General features: G+C 44.1%; 1 protein-coding gene and 1 pseudogene across 2 annotated transcripts in view; both read right to left on the bottom strand.

The window, feature by feature from the left end:
- The window catches only part of HSD17B2 (hydroxysteroid 17-beta dehydrogenase 2), an 85,671-nt gene that overhangs the window by 24,616 nt on the left and 39,294 nt on the right, over positions 1 to 21,761 (bottom strand). Inside the window, exon 2 of one of the 2 annotated variants that reach the window (XM_043898152.1) lies at positions 2,669 to 2,881. The exons of the other annotated variant lie outside the window; for it this stretch is intronic. Coding sequence (XP_043754087.1) covers positions 2,669 to 2,881 — 213 coding nt within the window. The remainder of the gene's footprint in view (positions 1 to 2,668; positions 2,882 to 21,761) is intronic. 2 annotated transcript variants of the gene reach the window in all.
- LOC122691564 lies at positions 7,539 to 8,022 on the bottom strand (annotated as a pseudogene).

Below are 21,761 nucleotides of genomic sequence, written 5' to 3'. Positions count from 1 at the left end.
CCTGGATCCAGACATGCCTGAAGCAAACGGGTCTTTTTAGTTATGTAAGCAAAATGCATTCCCTTTATGCGAAGAGCTGACTCATTTGAAAAGACCCTGATGTTGGGACAGATTGAAGGCAGGAGGAGAAGGGGATGGCAGAGGATGAGATGGTTAGATGGCATCACCGACTCAATGGACATGAGTTTGGGTAAACTCCAGGAGTTGGTGATGGACAGGGAGGCCTGGCGTGCTGTGGTTCATGGGGTCGCAGGGAGTTGGACACGATTGAGCGACTGAACTGAACTGAACTGAACTATGCTTTAGCAGTTTTGAATTGGGTTATGTCACTTGTATCTGAAAGAACCCTGATGGAAACATAGTTTTGGTTCTTAAGAAACCTTGTGGTGAGGAGTGGGAGATGGACATCTTTGTATAATAATGCAGTAATGAGGGTGTGTGCAAGGGGTAAAGAGTGAGTTTCCAGAAGAGGAAGTGAATGATATAACCTGGATTACTAGGAGGGTCATGCAAGAGCTGTTATGTTTGAGATGGATCTCCTGTAGAGTAGAGTGTGTGGTTGGACAAAGGCAAAAGTCTAGAGAAATGAAGTGGAAGCAAGAGGGAAGTTTGGGTAAGAGGAAGCTGAAGGTACAAAGTCATGAACTAGAACATTCTATTCTGGAAACCATTCATAATTTACTGAGTGGAATAGCAGACACTGCAGATGAAGGTTTTGGCAAGGGCTCTTCTCCTGAAAGGTCTTAGAATCCCTGTGAAGGTGTTTGATGGTGAATGGAGGACCACAGAACCGTTCAGTGAAGATAAAGCATATGCTTGGCTCATGGGAGGAGCCCAAGACATGGAGGCTCAGTTTATCAAAGAAGATGCATGATACTCTAATATGCGCACATTGTAAAGACCACTCTCCACCTGGAAAGCAATGGGGAAGGAAACCCGATTGCAAAGAGGGCTCAGGTGGGAGATGAGGGTCCCAGTTAAACCATAGCTCCCTAAGGATAATAGGAAGGGGCGGGATGGTAAAGATCTAGGACATAGAATTGACAGGACTCGGGACCAACAGGATGCAGAAATCAAGGGTAAGCTGCAGGCTTAAGCGACCCCCTGGTTGTTTGGCTTGAATGACTGATCAGGTGGCAGTGCCTGGGCTTCCGTAGAGGCTCAGACAGTAAAGAATTTGCCTGCAGGAGACCTGGGTTTGATCCCTGGGTCGGGAAGATCCCCTGGAGGAGGGCATGGCAACCCACTCCGGTATTCTTGCCTGGAGAATCCCCCTAGACAGAGGAGCCTGGCGGGCTGCAGTCCACGGGGTCGCAAAGAGTCGGATACGACTGAGCGACCAAGCACAGCCGGTGTCTGAGCCAGGGCCTCAGTCGTGGGATGCAGGAGGGGAAACTGATTTGCAGACTAGAAGCAAGGAAAAAATAATGAGGTCCGTTTTTGACAAATTGAGGCGGGATATCTGGCAACCAGTTGTATATGCCTATAGATCCTGACGTTGAAAAGAGTGCTAGGTTGTTAACACAGATTCAGAAATTACTGGATTAAATGGCAGTGTTTCTCAACTCTGGCAGAATATTAGCATTGCTGGAGGAGCTTTAAAATGTGCTAATACCTGGGACCCCCAAATGGGATCTTCTTTATAGTGGACCTTCCCAGCTAAAGAAGAGCACCAGTACCAGCCTCGCTGCGGAAGGATCTGCTGAGTTACTGTCTGTAGACACCGATTTTATCTGCTGGGGAAAAGTCCCCAGGCTGCGTGGGAATCACAGACGTGTGACCTGTGCTTCAGAAAAGCTTGGTTTAATTTTCCACTGGCATTACCTTAACATCTTAAACATTTTGTAAACAAGGGGCCCCACATAACTTGCAATTTTGCACTGCATCCCCTAAATTACATAGCCCATCCTGGGGCCACACATAGGTATTTTAAGACACTTCCCAGGTGAAAATTCCTGGTATAAGAAGAGAAACAGGATAGCCCAGGAAATTTGGAGTGGGGTCTGGGGACAGAGACCTCAGTAACATTCACTTTTAGGGGACTGGCACGGCGGACAGAGGAAGGAGGTTCATATAAGAGAAGCAGAAAGAATGATCAGAGAACTTGGGGGGCAAAATGTGGCTGGAGACCCCCAAAGCCCAAGGAGGGGAGGGTAATCAACACATTCAAACACTGCAGAGAAGTTAAGAGCTTGGTGTTCAGGATAATACATACTGATTCCCTTGGCCAGACCAGTTAAGGAGATGTGTCAAGAAGTGAAAACCAGGGCAGCAGGATTTGAAAGAGCTTGGCTGTGAAGGAAGAGGAAGAGAAAGGCGGGGGCTAAGGGAAGACAGCCATTATGAAGCTATTTTCAGTCTAGTACATGTTAGTATCAGTAAGAGGAAAGACATGTGAAGGGGCAGTAAATAACAGGAGAGTGAGTGAGCAGAGGTTGGAGGGAATGAGATGGAGAATTCTGTAAGTTCTGAGGAAGGACCATGCCTGACTCCTTCCCAATGTCTTCATATCTGCAAGAGGTCCCAGCAAGGGGCAGGGGCTCAGTGCAGGGGTCTCCAGGTGCCAGGATAGACTGGACGGAAGTGGTAACTAAAGGCTAGAACCAGTGCTGGGCATTTGCAAGGAGGGTGGTGGGCAGTTGAGGGCACAGGTAGCTGAAGGCAGTACCTTTGTTCTGCACCTTCTCCTTCACTTTGCTGTAGGCCTCTTTTATCTCCTGCGTGTTGGTGATGTTCAGCTGGAGCACAGAGAGATGCTTGGAGCAGGTTCTTCGTAATTCCTCTGCTCCGGACCCCTGTTCATCCAGAACTCCGGCAAACACAGTGAAGCCCAGCTCGTCCAGATACCTGGCCAAACCATGGCCAAACCCAGAATCGCAACCTGCAAGGGGCCAAAGCAGTACAAAATGGGCTCAGACTAAAATGGCAGGAGAAATTACTGAAGAAAAATTCACTGCATGCTGTTTATGATGGTCTGTGTTCTCTGTAGAGAGTGGGTCTTGAGGAAGTTTTCTCCTTTGCTAAGTGGAAAATGGGCAGAGAAGCCACAACAGACAAATTTCTCCTTATTAAAAAAAAATGGACGTGAGGAAGAATTTGAGGTGGGGACATAAGTGGAAGGAGAAATGCTGATGAGGGGAAGGGGTCCAGGAGTGACTGGTGGCCAAAGAATGTAGCAGAGAAAACTAAGACATCTGACAGAAGCTTTTTTACTCATCTCTACATGTGGTATTTGATGGAATAACCTCCATCACTGCATACAATCTTCAGTAAAATTTTCATTACAAACCAACAGGTTGGAGTTGGTTTTTCTTTTTAAAGATATAACAAAATGTCAGGTGCTGCTTCAAAGTGGACCCAGGACAATAGCAGGGGCTACCCACAGGGTCCAATTCCTTCTGAATTATGAAAGATGAAGACTCCTAGCCGCCTGCCCTTCTCACCTCCTTAGACTCTTTCCCCTAGCCATGGCCTTCTCCCAAACCACTGAACCCTAGGAAGACACCTGCAACAGAAACCAGATAGAAATCCCTAAGTGCACTGCTTTATGAAACCAGAGGATAAGATCATATGCAAAACATATGTCAAATTGCAGAATTTTTTTTTTTTGCTAATCAGAAAAGGTCCATTCCTGTAAATGCTAGAAGGAATTTGGTCCATGTGCTTCAGAGAACACAAATACACAGTTAATTTTTCCAATCCAAATTTCTTGCCTACTTTATTATTTTTTTTTAATTTGCTGTACAGTTAGATTTTATTTTTTCCCCATTTATTTTTATTAGTTGGAGGCTAATTACTTTACAATATTGTAGTGGTTTTTGCCATACATTGACATGAATCAGCCATGGATTTACATGTATTCCCCATCCCGATCCCCCTCCCACCTCCCTCCCCACCCCATCCCTCTGGGTCTTCCCAGTGCACCAGCCCCGAGCACTTGTCTCATGCATCCAGCCTGGGCTGGTGATCTGTTTCACCCTTGATAATATACATGTTTCGATGCTGTTCTCTCAAAACATCCCACCCTCGCCATCTCCCACAGAGTCCAAATGTCTGTTCTGTACATCTCTGTCTCTTTTTCTGTTTTGCATATAGGGTTATCATTACCATCTTTCTAAATTCCATATATATGCATTAGTATACTGTATTGGTCTTTATCTTTCTGGCTTACTTCACTCTGTATAATGGGCTCCAGTTTCATCCATCTCATTAGAACTGATTCAAATGGATTCTTTTTAATGGCTGAGTAATATTCCATGGTATATATGTACCCAGCTTCCTTATCCATTCGTCTGCTGATAGGCATCTAAGTTGCTCCCATGTCCTGGCTATTATAAACAGTGCTGTGATGAACACTGGAGTGCATGTGTGTCTTTCAGATCTGGTTTCCTCGGTGTGTATGTCCAGAAGTGGGATTGCTGGGTCATATGGCAGTTCTATTTCCAGTTTTTTAAGAAATCTCCACACTGTTTTCATAGCATCTTGCCTACTTTAGTTGGACCCTTTAAGGTAACTTTTTTGGGTGTTAGTTCTAGAAGGTCTTGCAGGTCTTCATAGAAACGTTCAACTTCAGCTTCTTCAGCATTACTGGTAGGGGCATAGACTTGGATTACTGTGATACTGAATGGTCTGCCTTGGAAACTAACAGAGATCATTCTGTCATTTTTGAGATTGCATCCAAGTACTGCATTTTGGACTCTTTTGTTTACTATGAGGGCTACTCCATTTCTTCTAAGGGATTCTTGCCCACAGTAGTAGATACAATGGTCATCTGAGGTAAAGTCACCCCCAAAAAATGTCCTTTTCATTATAGGGGACTGGAATGCAAAAGGAGGAAGTCAAGAAATACTGGGAGTAATGGGCAAATTTGGCCTTGGAGTACAAAACAAAGCAGGTCAAAGGCTAACACAGTTCTGCCAAGAGAATGCACTAGTCATAGCAAACACCCTTTTCCAACAACACAAGAGAAGACTCTACACATGGACATCACCAGATGGTCAACACCAAAATCAGATTGATTATATCCTTTGCAGCCAAAGATGGAGAAGCTCTATACAGTCAGCAAAAACAAGACCGGAAGCTGACTGGATCAGATCATGAATTCCTCATTGCCAAATTCAGACTTAAATTGAAGAAAGTAGGGAAAACCACTAGACCATTCAGGTATGACCTAAATCAAATCCCTTATGATTATACAGTGGAAGTGACAGATAGATTCAAGGGATTAGATCTGATAGACTGCCTGAAGAACTATGGACAGAGGGTCATGACATTGTACAGGAAACAGTGATCAAGACCATCCCCAAGAAAAAGAAATGCAAAAAGGCAAAATGGTTGCATGAGGAGGTCTTACAGATAGCTGAGAAAAGAAGAGAAGCTAAAAGCAAAGGAGAAAAGGAAGGATATACCCATTTGAATGCAGAGTTCCAAAGAATAGCAAGGAGAGTTAAGAAAGCTTTCCTCAGTGATCAATGCAAAGAAATAGAGAAAAATAATAGAACAGGAAAGACTAGAGATCTTGTCAAGAAAATTAGAGATACCAAGGCGACATTTCATGTAAAGATGGGCACAATAAAGGACAGAAATGGTATGGACCTAACAGAAGCAGAAGATATTAAGAAGAGGTGGCAAGAATACACAGAAGAACTATACAGAAAAGATCTTCATGACCCAGATAATCACGATGGTGTGATCACTCACCTAGAGCCAGACATCCTGGAATGCGAAGTCAAGTGGGCCTTAGGAAGCATCACTATGAACAAAGCTAGTGGAGGTGATGGAATCCCAGTTGAGCTATTTCAAATCCTAAAAGATGATGCTGTGAAAGTGTTGCACTCAATATGCCAGCAAATTTGGAAAACTCAGCAGTAGCCATAGGACTGGAAAAGGTCAGTTTTCATTCCAAAATCTAAGAAAGGCAATGCCAAAGAATGCTCAAACCACCACACAGTTGCACTCATCTCACACACTAGCAAAGTAATGCTCAAAATTCTCCAAGCCAGGCTTTAACAATATGTGAACTGTGAACTTCCAGATGTTCAAACTGGTTTTAGAAAAGGCAGAGGAACCAGAGGTCAAATTGCCAACATCTGTAGGATCATATAAAAAGCAAGAGAGTTCCAGAAAAACATCTATTTCTGCTTTATTGACTATGCCAAAGTCTTTGTGTGGATCACAACAAACTGTGGAAAATTCTTAAAGAGATGGGAATATCAGACCACCTGACCTTCCTCCTGAGAAATCTGTATGCAGGTCAAGAAGCAACAGTTAGAACTGGACATGGAACAATGGATTGGTTCCAAACAGGGAAAGGAGTATATGAAGGTTGTATATTGTCACCATGCTTATTTAACTTACATGCAGTGTACATCATGAAAAACACTGGGCTGGATGAAGCACAAGCTGGAATCAAGATTGCTGGGAGAAATATCAATAACCTCAGATATGCAGATGACACCACCCTTATGGCAGAAAGCGAAGAAGAACTAAAGAGCCTCTTGATGAAAGTGGAAAATGAGAGTGAAAAAGTTGGCTTAAAATTCAACACTCAAAAAACTAAACTCATGGCATCTGGTCCCATCACTTCATGGCAACTAGATGGGGAAACAATGGAAACAGTGAGAGGCTTTATTTTGGGGGGCTCCAAAATCACTGCAGATGATGACTGCAGCCATGAAATTAAAAGATGCTTGCTCCTTGGAAGAAAAGCTATGACCAACCTAGACAGCACATTGAAAAGCAGAGACATTACTTTGCCAACAAATTTCCGTCTAGTCAGAGCTACAGTTTTTTCCACTTGTCTTGTATGGATGTGAAAGCTGGACTATAAAGAAAGCTGAGCACTGAAGAATTGATGCTTTTGAACTGTGGTGTTGGAGAAGACTCTTGAGAGTCCCTTGGACTGCAAGGAGATCCAACCAGTGCATCCTAAAGGAGATCAGTCCTGAATATGCATTGGAAGGACTGATGCTGAAGCTGAAACTCCAATACTTTGGCCAACTGATGTGAAGAGCTGACTCACTGGAAAAGACCCTGATGCTGGGAAAGATTGAAGGCAGGAAGAGAAGGGGACGACAGAGGGTGAGATGGTTGGATGGCATCACCGACTCGATGGACATGAGTGTGAGAAAGCTCTGCAAGTTGGTGATGGACAGGGAGGCCTTGTGTGCTGCAGTCCATGGGGTCACAAAGAGTCAGACTCGACTGAGTGACTGAAATGAACTAAACTTAAGGTTAATTTAGATAATTCTGTTTCATTAATGTGGAACGGAATATGAATTCTGATCATGGGATGCAGTCACTTAACCAAATTATCAAGCTATCCACAATGATGGTTTCTTTGAACAGTTCTTCTGAGCATGAGGCTTCTTTCTTGCATCAGATGAGTAAGGACTCAAAGGGGCAGGGAGAAGTACTTGTCAGTTTGAAAGTCACAGACAGTTTATCCTTCTATAATTAGCTTAGGAGAAAAAAGTGAAGAACCCACTGTAGCAGGAAGAAGCAAGAGTCTTCCAGGGTCTGACATTTAATTAATATTGTTACCGTGCATTGCCATTGTTTTTCCATGGCAGAACATATGACAGAGGCTTGGGAACATGCATGCCTGAAGCCAGGTTACTCTTATGTTCCATAACTATGTTGCTTGCAGCACCACAGAAGTTGGCTGTGCCCCAAATGGGGTGCTGGTCTGTTCCCACAAATCTTTATCCCAGTCTTCATGGCAAGGAGGGCACTGCCATGTGCTCTCAGCCAGTCTCTCGTCCAAGGTTCCTGGTTTGGTTGACTACATCCTGCTCAATACAGCTTTTGTCATCACAGCTCAAGATATGATGACTGATTTCAGCCCGAGGAAACTGAAGGCGTTGAAGGGACAAGTCTCCAGTTTGTCTGCGACATCAGGATGATTCTTTCAGCACTTGATAAGTTGATAAGGAAACCTGTAGGCCCTGATCTGGTGGTTTTTATCATAAGGGCATTGTAACAGCTTTTCAAGGTCAGAGTATCGATATAAGTTTCTTCCATGTTGGGGACTATGGAGCCTAATCCAAAATGCTAAGCTGAGACACACTTTCCCAACCGTGGTCTTCGCCCACACCCTGTGCCCCAGCAATGGTTCACTTCCGGTCCCTGTCGTTACGGGGTGGGGCCCCCACTTCCTGTGATGCAGGGCTGGGTGTCAGCAGAACGTGGGGATGGGGGCAAAAATCTCAGAATTTGAGATGGGAGTCTACCCCACTCACTTGGAGTGTATTATGGACTCTAGAAAAGTTGGTTTCTATCCACAAGTACAAAACAGAGATATCTGAAATTTTAAGATGAAGACATCGTGGACATAAACTCGCCCTTTGAGCCATACCAGAATAAATGTGTAACAATTACTGAGTCTCTCCAGCTCTAAAGATGAGAGATCATATTCACATTGGCTGTGCCAGCTGGCCTTTCCTGTAAACCCTGAAGGACCTGCCTTGTCAGCAGCTGGGGGCTACAGTCAGGCATGCCCCTAAAAATCATAAAGTTCAGGAAATCAGAGAGCACACTGACCATCAACTCAGGGATCAATATGCAAGTCATTAGAAAAGATATCTGACTTTAAAGCTGACAACACCTCCCTGGAGGGACTTCCCTAGTGATCCAGTGGTTAAGAATACATCTTGCAATGCAAGGGTTGCAGGTTCAATCCCTGGTCAGGGAGCTAAGATCCCACATACTGCAGAGCAACAAAGCCTGTGGGCCATGACTAGAGAATCTGTGCACTGCAGCAAAAGATCCTCTATGACACAGCAAAGCTCCCACGTGCCTCAACTAAGACCTGATGCAGCCAAAGTTAATTAATTAATTAATTTTTAAAACCCCTTCATGGATCACAGTCTTGTCATGGTGAAGAGGCTTGCATAACTCAATGAAACTATGAGCCATGCCATGCAAGGCCACCCAAGATAGACAGGTCATAATGAATGGTTCTGACAAAACGTGGTCCACTGGAGGAGGAAACGGCAAACCACCCTTGTACTCTTACTGCAAGAACCCCATGAACAGTATGAAAAGGCGAAAAGATAAGACACTGGAAGATAAGCACCCCCAAGGTGTCTGATACGCTACTGGGGAAGCATGGAGGGCAATTACTAATAGCCCCAGAAAGAATGAAGAGGCTGGGCCAAAGTGGAAACGATGCTCAGTTGTGGATGTATCTGGTGGTGAACTAAAGAGCATCTTGATGAAAGTAAAAGAGGAGAGTGAAAAAGTGGACTCAAAACTCAACTTTCAGAAAACTACGATCATAGCATCCGGTCCCATCACTTCATGGCAACTAGATGGGGAAACAATGGAAACAGTGAGAGACTTTTGGGGGGCTCCAAAATCACTGCAGATGATGACTGCAGCGTTGAAATCAAAAGACACTTGGTCCATGGAAGAAAAGTTATACCAACCTAGACAGCACATTGAAAAGCAGAGACATTACTTTGCTGACAAATGTCCATCTAGTCAAAGCTATGGTTTTTCCAGTAGTCATGTATGGGTGTGAGAGCTGGACTATAAAGAAAGCTGAGCACTGAAGAATTGATGCTTTTGAACTGTGGTGTTGGCTAAGACTCTTGAGAGTCCCTTGACTGCAAGGAGATCAAACCAGTCAATCCTTAAGCAAATCAGTCCTGAATATTCATTGGAAGGACTGATGCTGAAGCTGAAGCTCCAATACGTCGGCCACCAGATGCAAAGAACTGAGTCATTGGAAAAGACCCTGATGCTGAGAAAGATTGAAGGAAGGAGGAGAAGGGGATGACAGAGGATGAGATGGTTGGATGGCATCACCAACTCAATGGACATGAGTTTGAGCAAACTCTGGCAGTTGGTGATGGACAGGGAGGTCTGCGTGCTGCAGTCCATGGGATCACAAAGAGTCAGACGTGACTGAGTGACTGAACTGAACTGAACTGGTGGTGAAAGTAAGGTCCAATGCTGTAAAGAATAATATTGCCTAGGAACCTAGAATGTTAGGTCCATGAATCGAGGTAAATTGGACTTGATTGTGAACCTAGCCCCCATCTCTGCAACCCTGCTCAAGTTATTTAACCTCTCTGTGCCTCAGCTTCCTCATCTCTGAAATGGGCTTGATAATGGTGCCTACATCAGTTATCATTTGTGATGTGCTTAACAGTGCCTGGAATTACTATAATAGATCTTTAAAAAAAAAAAAAAAACAATAATACTAGGTACATGACATTCTTCCTGAATTTTAGGTGTTTACATGCATGATCTTGGTAGATGGGAAGTTCACCTCTACTCATAGCTAAATATCTCAGTTAAGACTCAGCCTGCTTGATTCTGCCTCCCTCACGTCTGAGCCTAGGGTAACATTACATAAAGTAGTGCAGAGCCTCCACTTATTCATCTGGGAAGTGGGGTTATAACGGTTCCTCCCTCCTAGGCTGACCTTGGAAGTCAACAAGACAGAGAATGTTCTGCACAAAGCCCAGCATATCATACATGACTGTTACCAGTATTGTGGCTATAACCCAGACATCATTTCTGATCTGCAGTGTGAAAGATCAGGCTATGCTAACCCTGGTGCCTTAGGGCCGTATAGGGGCCAGCGGGCCTTGAGAATGTAGGCAGCTGGGAGCCACTCCCTGTCAAGGTAGAGTAACCCTTGTGCACTCCAGAAACCCAAAGACAAGGCAGGGGCCTTTGTGAAAGCTCCTTTCCCTGGTGGCTCAAATGGTAAAGAATCTGCCTGCAATACAGGAGACCCAAGTTTGATCCCTGGGTCGGGAAGATCCCCTGGAGAAGGGAATGGCAACCCACTCCAGTATTCTTGCCCGAAGAATTCCATGGACAGAGGAACCTGGCAAGCTACAGTCCATGAGCTTAGACACAAAGAGTCGGACACAACTGAGCAACTAACACTTTGTGAAAAGGCAAACTGTTTCATAATTTACCCATCAGTAGCTCAGTTGGTAAAGAATTCGCCTGCAATGCAGGATACTCAGGTTCAATCCCTGGGTCAGGATGATCCCTTGGAGAAGGAAATGGCAACCCACTCCAGTATTCTTGCCTGGAAAATCCCATGACAGAGGAGCCTGGTAGGCTATAGTCCATAGGGTCATAAAGAGTCGGACCCAACTGAGCAACTAAACCACAAGACTCTGAAAATTATCAAACCTAGTATGACTTGAATGCTTACCAAGACCCATCCAGCTTCACACACATTAACTCCACCCACCCTGGGAGATAAGTCATTTTCCTATCATCACTCCACAAAGGAGGAAACTGAAACACAGAAGGGTTAAGTCATTTAGCTGGACATGTCAGAGGGAGGTTGAAACCCAGGCAGGGGTTGATTTATAAACATCTGGAGTATAAAATATTCTATTCTTCCAGAGCACAGGGCTTAGCATATAGTAGGTGATCAATAAAAGGCGTGTTTTAGGGACTTCTCCAGCAGTCCAGTGGTTAAGACTCTACACTTCCAATCCAGGGAGAGAGAGTTTGATCCCTGGTGGTGGAAATAAGATCCAACATTCCATACAGCACAGCCAAAAAATTACACACACACAAAAAGCATGTGTTGGCTAAATGGGCATTTAAGAGGGCACTGGCCTTAATGCCTTAAAAATGCAGAGAGTCTTATGTCACTAGTATAGAGGGTTCCTAGCCTCTAAGTCCTAACAAACACCTGTTGAGTTGGATGCCTACCCCAAGAGAGGGTGGAGGTAATGCTGGAGGTGGTTTTAAGCTGTGCCCTTTGAGATCATTCTGTCTCCACTGGCCTGGAAAATTATCAGCTTGGAGCAAGCAATGAATACTAGAGTCTCGTTTTTGCAAAACTGGAGTGAATGTGAAATTATGATTTATTCTAAAATATTAATAAAGCCTCTCAATTTGTGTGAAAAACAGAAATGTGACTCACTTTAATTCAGAAGAGTTAAGAATCATATAGTTTCTGAGCTGGTGGGCTAACTGTAAGTGGATTTATGCTATTGCCGCTTGGGGGCACCAGATTAGCTGGTGAACAGAAACATATCTCATCATTTGTTGGGTCAAGTCGTCAGCAAGTTGTGAATAATTCAAGTTCTGGAGTTCTTCAAGGCTAGGTCCCCTGAATGAAACACACCTGTTAAGAATTAATAGCATGTGCTCTTGGACACAAGCTGGCTACTTGGAAGCTGCATTCAGAAAAGGATGAAGAGGGAAGAATTTGCAACCCTGTAAATGGTTTCTTTGTTGTTGTTGTTATTGTTGTTTAGTCGCTCAGTTGTGTCCGACTCTGCAACCCCATGGACTGGAAGGCTCCTGCCACGCTCCTCTGTCCATGGCAAGAATAGAGGAGGAATGGGTTATCACTTCCTTCTGCAGGGTATCTCCTCTCAGGAATCAAACCCACATCTGCATTGGCAGGTAGGTTCTTTACCCCTGAGCTACCAATTTCTAGACAGTGTTAAAACATCATATAAGTAATAAAACTTTAAGAACAACATCAGGATAAACAAAAGAAGTTACCCATAACATCACCAATCTAGCATAAGTTTTATAACTTTCTTGCTTTTCCTTCTAGTCTTTTTTTCCTATACATTGTTCTTTAACAACTATAATTATAGCACACATATTTTTGACAACTAATTCTTATATTAGTATTATATAAACCAGTTTTAGCTATTTCCACCATCTGCAAAAGCATAAATCATCATTTTTCACTACTAGATAGAATTCTCCCTATAAAAATGCAGCAGAGAGAAAGACATGATGAGAGCCCAGATTTTAGAGCCAGGTTACCTGGGTCCAAATCCTGGCTCTGCTACTTACAAGCTGTGTGACTTTGGCCAGTCAATTTACCTCTCTGTGCCTCAGTTTCCTCATCTATAAAGTGAGATGATACTAGGACCTGCCTCATAAGATTGTCCGAAAGATTAAATGATTTTATATACTAGAGTAATTGCAACCACATGGCAGTTGCCATCCAGGTGTTAAATAAATAGCAACTGTGTTTCTGTTTAAATCCATGCTTCTCCTTTCATTGGCTATTTCTGGTTCCTAGAACCAAAAGGATTTTGAGTTCTTGTCTCAGAAGAGCATCACAGACATTCTAACCATGGTGATGAATTGGCCAAATACTGTGCTTTCTGCCAGCGGTCTCATCTCTCCTAGACTCTGCTTCCCTACAGCTCCTCAAAGTCTCCCTTTGTCAATGTCTTTGAACAACAGCAGCTTAAAGCAGAGTTTCGCAGGGGGTGGGCCTCTTCAGAGGTGCCAGGGCCCATTCTCATAGTGGAATTTCACTTCTCTTCATTGGAAGGACTGATGTTGAAGCTGAAACTCCAGTACTTTGGCCACCTCATGCAAAGAGTTGACTCATTGGAAAAGACCCTGATGCTGGGAGGGGTTGGGGGCAGGAGGAGAAGGGGATGACAGAGGATGAGATGGCTGGATGGCATCACCAACTTGATTTTGAGTTTGAGTAAACTCATGAGGACATGAGTTTGAGTAAACTCTGGGAGTTGGTAATGGACAGGGAGGCCTGGCGTGCTGCGATTCATGGGGTCACAAAGAGTCAGACACGACTGAGAGACTGAACTGAGTGGAATAGATAAACACAAATGGAGGACCTGTCATGTATCAAATAAGAGGATACTATCTGAATGTGTGTTTTACTATCTGAATATGTGTATTTTACGAAATACAGTGTATTTCGTAAAAATTTAAACAAAGGCTAAAATCCAGGGGTTTCACCTGAAAACCCAGATGGGTGGTTTCTCTTGATTAACCAGAAGATGGGCCAGCTGTGGGCCTGCGTTCCCATGAGGAACCAGTGTGCTGAAGCTGAGAATCCCAAAGCTGCCCCCTGCCGCTCCAAGTCCCCCGCCCCCTCCCCCCATGCTCTCAGGTCCAGGTTTCCCGCTTCCTATTGCACATGCGCGCCTCTATGCCACCCGCCTTGGCCACTGTGACCCACCCCACCTCTGCAGCCTTTTGAACCCCACACACCTGCCATACTTTGTCCCACTTACAAAGGTCATCTGGGTCTAGAGTTATTTATCTGGAAAACCGTGGAAAACTAGGGAGGAAAGGACTTTCCCCTCCCTTCTTTGAAATTTAAGCACTCCAAATTGCCACCCTCATGTTGACTCTGCCTGGTCCCTATAAAATAGATTAAGGTATAATAAAGTGGTAGACACGTAGAATAAAACTCTCAGGAACCTAATACTTCCCTGAGAGCCGTACAAGTCTCAGCTCCTAATCCAGGAAGAGAAAATACTTGACAGTTATACCACTGACACACCCCCTGTGTTGACTTTGGCACTCTAAAAAGATAGTCATGTTGGGTGGTGAACCCCTGGGAATTAGCTAGATCTTTTTTTGCTTAATTGGAGGCTAACTGCTTTACAGTGTTGTATTGGTATCTGCTGTACAAAGTGCGTGTTAGTAGCTCCGTCATGCCCAACTCTTTGCAACCCCATGGACTGTAGCCCACCAGGCTCCTTTGTCCACTGGATTCTCCAGGCAAGAATACTGGAGTGGGTTGCCATCCCCTTCTCTAGGGCATCTTCCTGACTCAGGGATGGGACCTGTGCCTCCTGCATTGGCAGGTTGATTCTTTACCATCTGATCCACCAGGGAAGCCCCTACGACAACACGAATCAGCCATAATTACATATATATACATATCTTCTGCCTCTTGTGCCTCCCTCCAACCCCACCTTCCATCTCCCCTTCTAGGTCATCACAGAGCTTAGCTAGATCTTTCATGCCAATTTTTAAAAATAATTTTAAATTTTATTTTTTGGCTGTGTGGGGCCCTCATTGCTGTGAAGGATTTTCTCTAGTTTGGGTGAGTAGGGATGACTCTCTAGTTGTGGTACACAGGGCTTCTCATCGTGGTGGCTTCTCTTGTTGCTAAACACAGGCTCTAGACGTGCAGGCTTCAGTGGTTGCGGCCCGAGAGCTTGATTGCTCTGCAGCAGGTGGGATCTTCCCGGACCAGGAATTGAACCCGTGTATCTTGCATTGGCAAGTGGATTCTTTACCACTGAGCTACCAGGGAAGCCCTCATGTCAAATTTTTAATGAAAATGAATTTTTCCTGGACTGCAAAAACCTTTATGAATATTTCTTCAGTACTATTGATATTCCTATGTTAAGATGGGCAACTGAGATGCCAAGAGATTACTCATTCAAGGCTACACAGCTGGGATGTGCAAGAGTTGGCTCTCAGAGTAACATGGAAATGTACATTACCATATGTAAAACAGATAGCCAAAGGCAGTCCACCGTGTGACTCAGGGAACTCAAACCCAGGCTCTGGAACCACCTAGAGGGGTGGAATGGGGAAGGAGGTTTGAGCGAGGTTCAAGAGGGAGGAGACATAGGTATACCTATAGCTGATTCATGTTGATGTTTGGCAGAAACCAACCCAATACTATAAAGCAATTATCCTTTGATTAAAAATAAATGAATTTTTTAAAAACATAGGGATAATAAAATGTTCTTGTGAACTGAAAACAAAACAAAAAAGAGCTGGCTCTCAGACCCCAGATTTGCTTCTTTCATGTTCTATTATTGCTATGATCCATTTATTGTCTCCTTGAGCACTTGGCAGTGGTGGGGATGGGGGCACCAATGATGAAAGCTCTCTGCCTAAGAGGGGTCTCCATCAGTGATGCCCGTTCCCTTCACACAGGGTGGAATGCCATCATCCATGCAGCAGTGCAAATGACTTACAGCTGATTTTCTGGATGGAAAAATGCAGTGGGTTTGTTCTCAGTGGTATATAAGGAAGCAACTCCTAGTCTTGCAAAATAAGCAACCAATCAAGGTAGCTCTGCTGGGTTTGAGCAAGTGGCTGGATTTCCAGACCACAGTCTAGTCCTGATGCCTCTTCTGAACTCTACCTGCTGCAATTTCAAGTTGAACCAGAATTCATCACCAATTGCCCCCAACTGCTTCACCTTCTGGAATTTCTTGTTCTCCTAGTTACTCAGGACCAACACCTTCTCTCCCAATGCTCACTTCCATTCAGTGCCCACGCCTGTCCTCCTAAGACTGATATCTATCTACACCTCCTTTCCAGCATCTCATGACAAAAAACGCTAGCTGAGCTCAGCCTCTCATCAGATTGTTTAGTTAGGGATTGTTTTTGCTGTTGCTTAGTCAATCAGTCAGGTCTGACTCTTTTGTGACCCCATGGACTGTGGCCTGCCAGGCTCCTCCCTCCATGAAGTTTCCCAGGCAAGAATACTGGAGTGGGTCACCATTTCCTCCTCCAAAGAATCTTCCTGACCCAGGGATCAAACCCGTGTCTCCTGCATTGGCAGGTAGATTCTTTACCCCTGAGCCATCAGGGAAGCCCCAAGTTAGGGGTATATATCCTCAAAAGCTACAGAAAATAATGTTGTAATTGTTTAAAATTTCATATTATGTCTCTTAAGGGTATGCCAGTTAAGAAACACTGGACATGAAACTCAGTACTGACGGGGATGATGCTCAGTCAGCTGAGAAGGCCAGAATTTCAGAAATCCTCAGTCAAGCACAGAAGCCATTAAAAAGAGGTGAGTTAAGGATCTAGACAAGATTCATGGGGTAAAACAGAGTTGGACATGACCGCAACTGAACAACAACATGCAGAAACCATGAACGCTTCTCAACATCCCACAGCATTCAGGACATTTAGTCATCATATCTCTTAGGCTTCTTCTCAGACTTTTTCTTGCCTTTGATGTCTTTGATGGTTTTAAAGAGTACTGGTCAAATATACAGGGCTTCCTAGGTGGATCAGTGATAAAGAATCTGCCTTCCAAAGCAGGAGACGCTGGTTTGAACCCCTGGTTGGGAAGATCCCTTGGAGAAGGAAATGGTGACCCACTCCAGTATTCTTGCCTGGAAAATCCCCTGGTCACAGGGGGCTGGGTGGCTACAGCCCATGGGGTCACAGAGAGTGGAACACGACTGTGTGTACAAGTATATTGCACACATGCATGGTCAAGTATATTGCAGGATGCCCCTCTGTTGGAATTTGTCTGATGTCTTTCTTATGTTCAGGCTGGGGTTATGAGCTTGGGGAAGGAGATCACAGGTACAGTGCCATTTTCATCACATTGTATTAAGAGTACAAACAAGCAACAAGACATGAATGTTGAAGTTGCCTTTGATCACCTGGATGAAGTAAAGTGGGGAAATTTCTCCGCTATAAAGTTACTCTTTATCCACCCCCCTCTTCCGTACTATACTCTTTGGAAGGAAGCCTCTATGTATTAATACCTACATAAATTATTTGGAACTCTTGTACATGGGAGATTTGTCTCTTTTCCCTCATTTATTAATTTGTTTTTATCTTTATGGACTCATGAATATTAATTTTATGCTTTGGGTTATAATCCAATACTTGATTTTAGTGCTCAAATTATTCCAGCTTAAATCGTTTGGAGCTCTTTCAGTTGGCTCCCATGAAAGTATATTTTTTATTCTGATTTTATAGGTGAGGAAACCAAGCTTCAAAGAATATAAAGTTCCCACCATCACTAAACTAACAAGAGCAGAGGTGCAATTAAAATCATTAGATTCTAAAGCACAGAGGTTTTTTTCCCTACTCACCATTGGCTACTGAACATAGCCAATCTTTGTTGACCAATGACTGGTGTATCTTTCACCTGATGGAGTTACTTAAGGCAATAAGTTTTGAGACTACCAGTCTGTTATGTACATTACAGGGAAACTTCCTCATTTTTTGATTTTTTATACTTTGATGAATTTTCACATAGTGAATCCACTCATGCAGCCAGCACCCACATCCAGACCCAGAGTTTCACTAGCTTACCAGAAATCTCCCTAGTGCCTTCCTCCAGTAATCCCCACCCCAGAAGCTACCATTGTTCTGGCTTCTAACAGCAGATCAGGTGTGCCTGATTTTCACTTTAAGTAATTGGAGCCATCCATTATTCCTTTTGGAGGCTGGATTCTTTTGTTCATCCTCATTTGTTTTCATGTGGTTTGGTTAGTGGAGTTTTTTAAAAAGAGGTTCCAACCACTTATTTCATAAGAAAGGCTGCAAACAAGGTAACACTTGTAAAAACATGTTAAGCAACTCCATTAAAAAAAATAGCACACTGCTATCTAAGAAGCAAATTTACTTAAGATTAACGTTACACAAGGAAGGGAAAACTACCTGGAGATGCCACTAAATTGCCCCATTATGCCAGGGTGGCTCACTTCCTCCTCCCTATCATTATCTATAATTTCATCTACCAAGGGCTCTCTTAAAAATGTCTTTGTTAGTCTCTTTCACAGCAAAGGTGCTTCTTGACTGACAGGATGTCCTTCTTGCCAACACATAGCCAAAAACTCTAGGTTGCTTCTAACATCTTGTGGTGCAAGATGCTACCTGCCAAACTGGACTAAAATACTGCCCAGAAACCCAAGAGATCTGTGATCTACAGAATTTCTCTTTCTCTTCCATTAGCCATCACCGCCAATGACCTAGTTCCTCCTGAAAGGGCCCACAGGGGGTCTCATCAATAAGATGGCTCGTTATGTCAACTTCACAAACAAAGAATAAATCACAATGATCTGTGAGGCCGACCCAGTTGCCCAAATGGCATCCTGTTATCTCACTGGCGCCTGTCTTCTCAAAGCTGCAAGACCACCAGATTACAGACCTCTGGCTACGTGACCATCCTTTCAGAGAATTTTTTTTGTTGATGGGGTGTAAGAAGGACTCCATCAGAAAGGGAGAACGCTGGTTCTCCTTAACAGCCAGTCACCCTCTCTTTTCCCTCCGATAAATTTCCTTTTCTTGCCTGACTTCCCGGCTCACTCTCTTTTTCTCTGCACTGGCTTTACACCCCCCAACAGAGGTGCAGAACCCTTGATGTCCCTGCCACCACCCCCCTCTGATGGACCTCATTCAATCAAAGCACGCGCTCCCTCAGGACCCACTCCCCCACCACACGCTCCTAACCAACCAGAGATAGCACAAGAGGGGAAGGGATTTGCCATCCCCACTCACACACAAAGCATTGTGTTATTTTCTGGTTGGAGCCAGGCTTTCATCCTATTGTTTTCTACTTGGAGTCAGGGTTCTAATTTCTACTGCATCCTTACCACCATATCTCTCACTGACTTGCAAACCTCCTCTGGCTCCCTCTTGTCTGATAAGTGATGGATGAAGTATCCTGCTTGGGTTTCAGTAATTTCTTTAATTTGTTCACACCCAGCCAAACCCAAGATCAGGCTCTACTTTGTAATCTAGTCAGGCTGGTTTCTTCAACATCCCACACATGTCCTGCTTTGCCTCTCTTGTGTGTTCCTGCCTATCCTTCTAATATGCATGCATTTGTTCATTCTTTCAACAGCTATTTTTTTTAACAGCTCTTTGTTCAGTTCAGTTCAGTCACTCAGTCATGTCTGACTCTTTGTGACCCCATGGACTACAGCACGCCAGGCTTCCCTGTCCATCACCAACTCCCGCAGTTTAATCAAACTCATGTCCATTGAGTCAGTGATGCCTTCCAACCATCTCATCCTCTGTCATCCCCTTCTCCTCCCATCTTCAATCTTCCCCAGCATCAGGGTCTTTTCAAATGAGTCAGTTCTTCACATCAGGTGGCCAAAGTATTGGAGCTTCAGCTTCAGCCTCAGTCCTTCCAATGAACACCCAGGACTGATCTCCTTTAGGATGGACTGATTGAATCTCCTTGCAGTCCAAGGGACTCTCAGGAGTCTTCTCCCACACCACAGTTCAAAAGCATCAGTTCTTTGGTGCTCAGATTTCTTTATAGTCCAATTCTCACATCCATTCATGACTACTGGAAAAACCATAGATTTGACTAGACAGGCCTTTGTTGGCAAAGTAATATCTCTGCTTTTCAATGTGCTGTCTAGGTTGGTCATAGCTTTTCTTCCAAGGAGCAAGAGTCTTTTAATTTCGTGGCTGCAATCACCATCTGCAGTGATTTTGGAGCCCCCCAAAATAAAGTCTTTCACTGTTTCTATTGTTTGCCCATCTATATGCCATGAAGTGATGGAACCAGATGTCATGATCTTAAATTTCTGAATGTTGAGTTTTAAGCCAACTTTTTCACTCTCCTCTTTCACTTTCATCAAGAGGCTCTTTCGTTCCTCTTCACTTTCTGCCATAAGGGTGGTGTCATCTACATATCTGAGGTTATTGATATTTCTCCTGGCAATCTTGATTCCAGCTTGTGCTTCATCCAGCCCGGCATTTCTCATGATGTACTCTGCATAAAAGTTAAATAAGCAGCATAACAATATACAGCCTTGACATACTCCTTTCCCGATTTGGAACCAGTCTGTTGTTCCATATCCAGTGCTAACTGTTGCTTCTTGACCTGCATTCAGATTTCTCAGGAGGCAGGTAAGGTGGTCTGATATTCCCATCTCTTTAAGAATATTTATTATTTATCAAGCTATTTATTAAGTGCCTACAATGTGCTGTGCAGGCTCCCAGGTGGCTCAGTGACAAAGAATCTCCCTGCAATGCAGGAGACTTGGGTTCAATCCCTGGGTCAGGAAGATCCCCCAGAGAAAGAAATGGCAAGCCACTCCAGTATTCTTGCCTGGGAAATGCCATGGACAGAGGAGCCTAGTGGGCTACTGTCAATGGGGTCACAAAAGAGTCAGACATGACTTAACAACTAAACAACAACAACAGCTGTGTGCTATGCACTGTTCCTGAGGGTCCCACAGTACATAAGGCCATCCAAGTGCCAGTCCCATGGGCCTTACGTTATAGGTGGAGATGGGACACATTCAATAAACACACGGACAGATGCATATGGTATTAAGAGACAACAAGTGCTGTGGCCAGAGAGGAAGACGCCAGGTTCTACACGGAGGTCAGGGAAGGCACCTCTGGGCAGGAGCAGTTGAACAGTTTTCCCAGGGAAAACTGTTCAGGCCCAGGGAAGAGTAGGTGCGAAGGCTCTCAGGGACATAACTGTTAGAGGAAGGACAAGGAGGCCGTTGTGACCACAGGGGAATGAGTGAGGAAGGGAACAACAGGAGGTGAATCAGAGCAGTGGTTCAAGGCCAGTTCATGTGGGGCCATTAAGCCAATGGTTCTCACCTGGGGTGATTTGGCCCCCACTCCAGGGGACATCTAACAATATCTGCAGACATTTTTGGCTGTCATGGTTGTGGGGTGCTACTGGTATCTCACTAAACGCCAGAGTCTAAGGATATTTTTAGTATCCTACAGTGTACAGAGTGACACATCAAGGAAGTATCCAACCCCAGTATCAATGGTGCCAAGGTAGAGAAACCCTGCTTTATTTATTTATTTGGCAGTGCCTGGTCTTCATTTTGGCATACGAATTCTTAGTTGCAGCATATGTGATCTAGTTCCCCGACCAGGATCAAACCTGGTCCCCCTGCATTGGAAGCACAGAGTCTTAGCCACTGGGCCACCAGGGAAGTCCCAAAACCTTGCTTTAAACCATGGTGATGACTTTGGCTTTTACTCTAAGTGTGATGAAAAGGCATTACAAAGCTTTAAACAAAGAAAAGACATGAACTGACTTTGATTTTGAAAGGGTCACTTTAGATACTGTGTAGTAAATCATACTTTGAATAATGAGTGATATAAAAGGCTACCATTTATAAAGCCATTTAAAAGGCTACCAATTTGAGACACTGTGCTACACCCCTTAAACTAGGATATCTTGGTAACTTTCTTCATTGTTCCTACCACTATCTGACATTGTATGACATAGTGGTATGTTAATTTTTAAATATTTGTCTCCCCCAGTAAAATGC

This window comes from Cervus elaphus, chromosome 4 (genome assembly GCF_910594005.1).
Source record: "Cervus elaphus chromosome 4, mCerEla1.1, whole genome shotgun sequence".
Lineage (NCBI taxonomy): Eukaryota > Metazoa > Chordata > Mammalia > Artiodactyla > Cervidae > Cervus > Cervus elaphus.
Note: the sequence above shows the minus strand (reverse complement) of the source record. Positions and strands in the feature narration are given on the sequence as shown.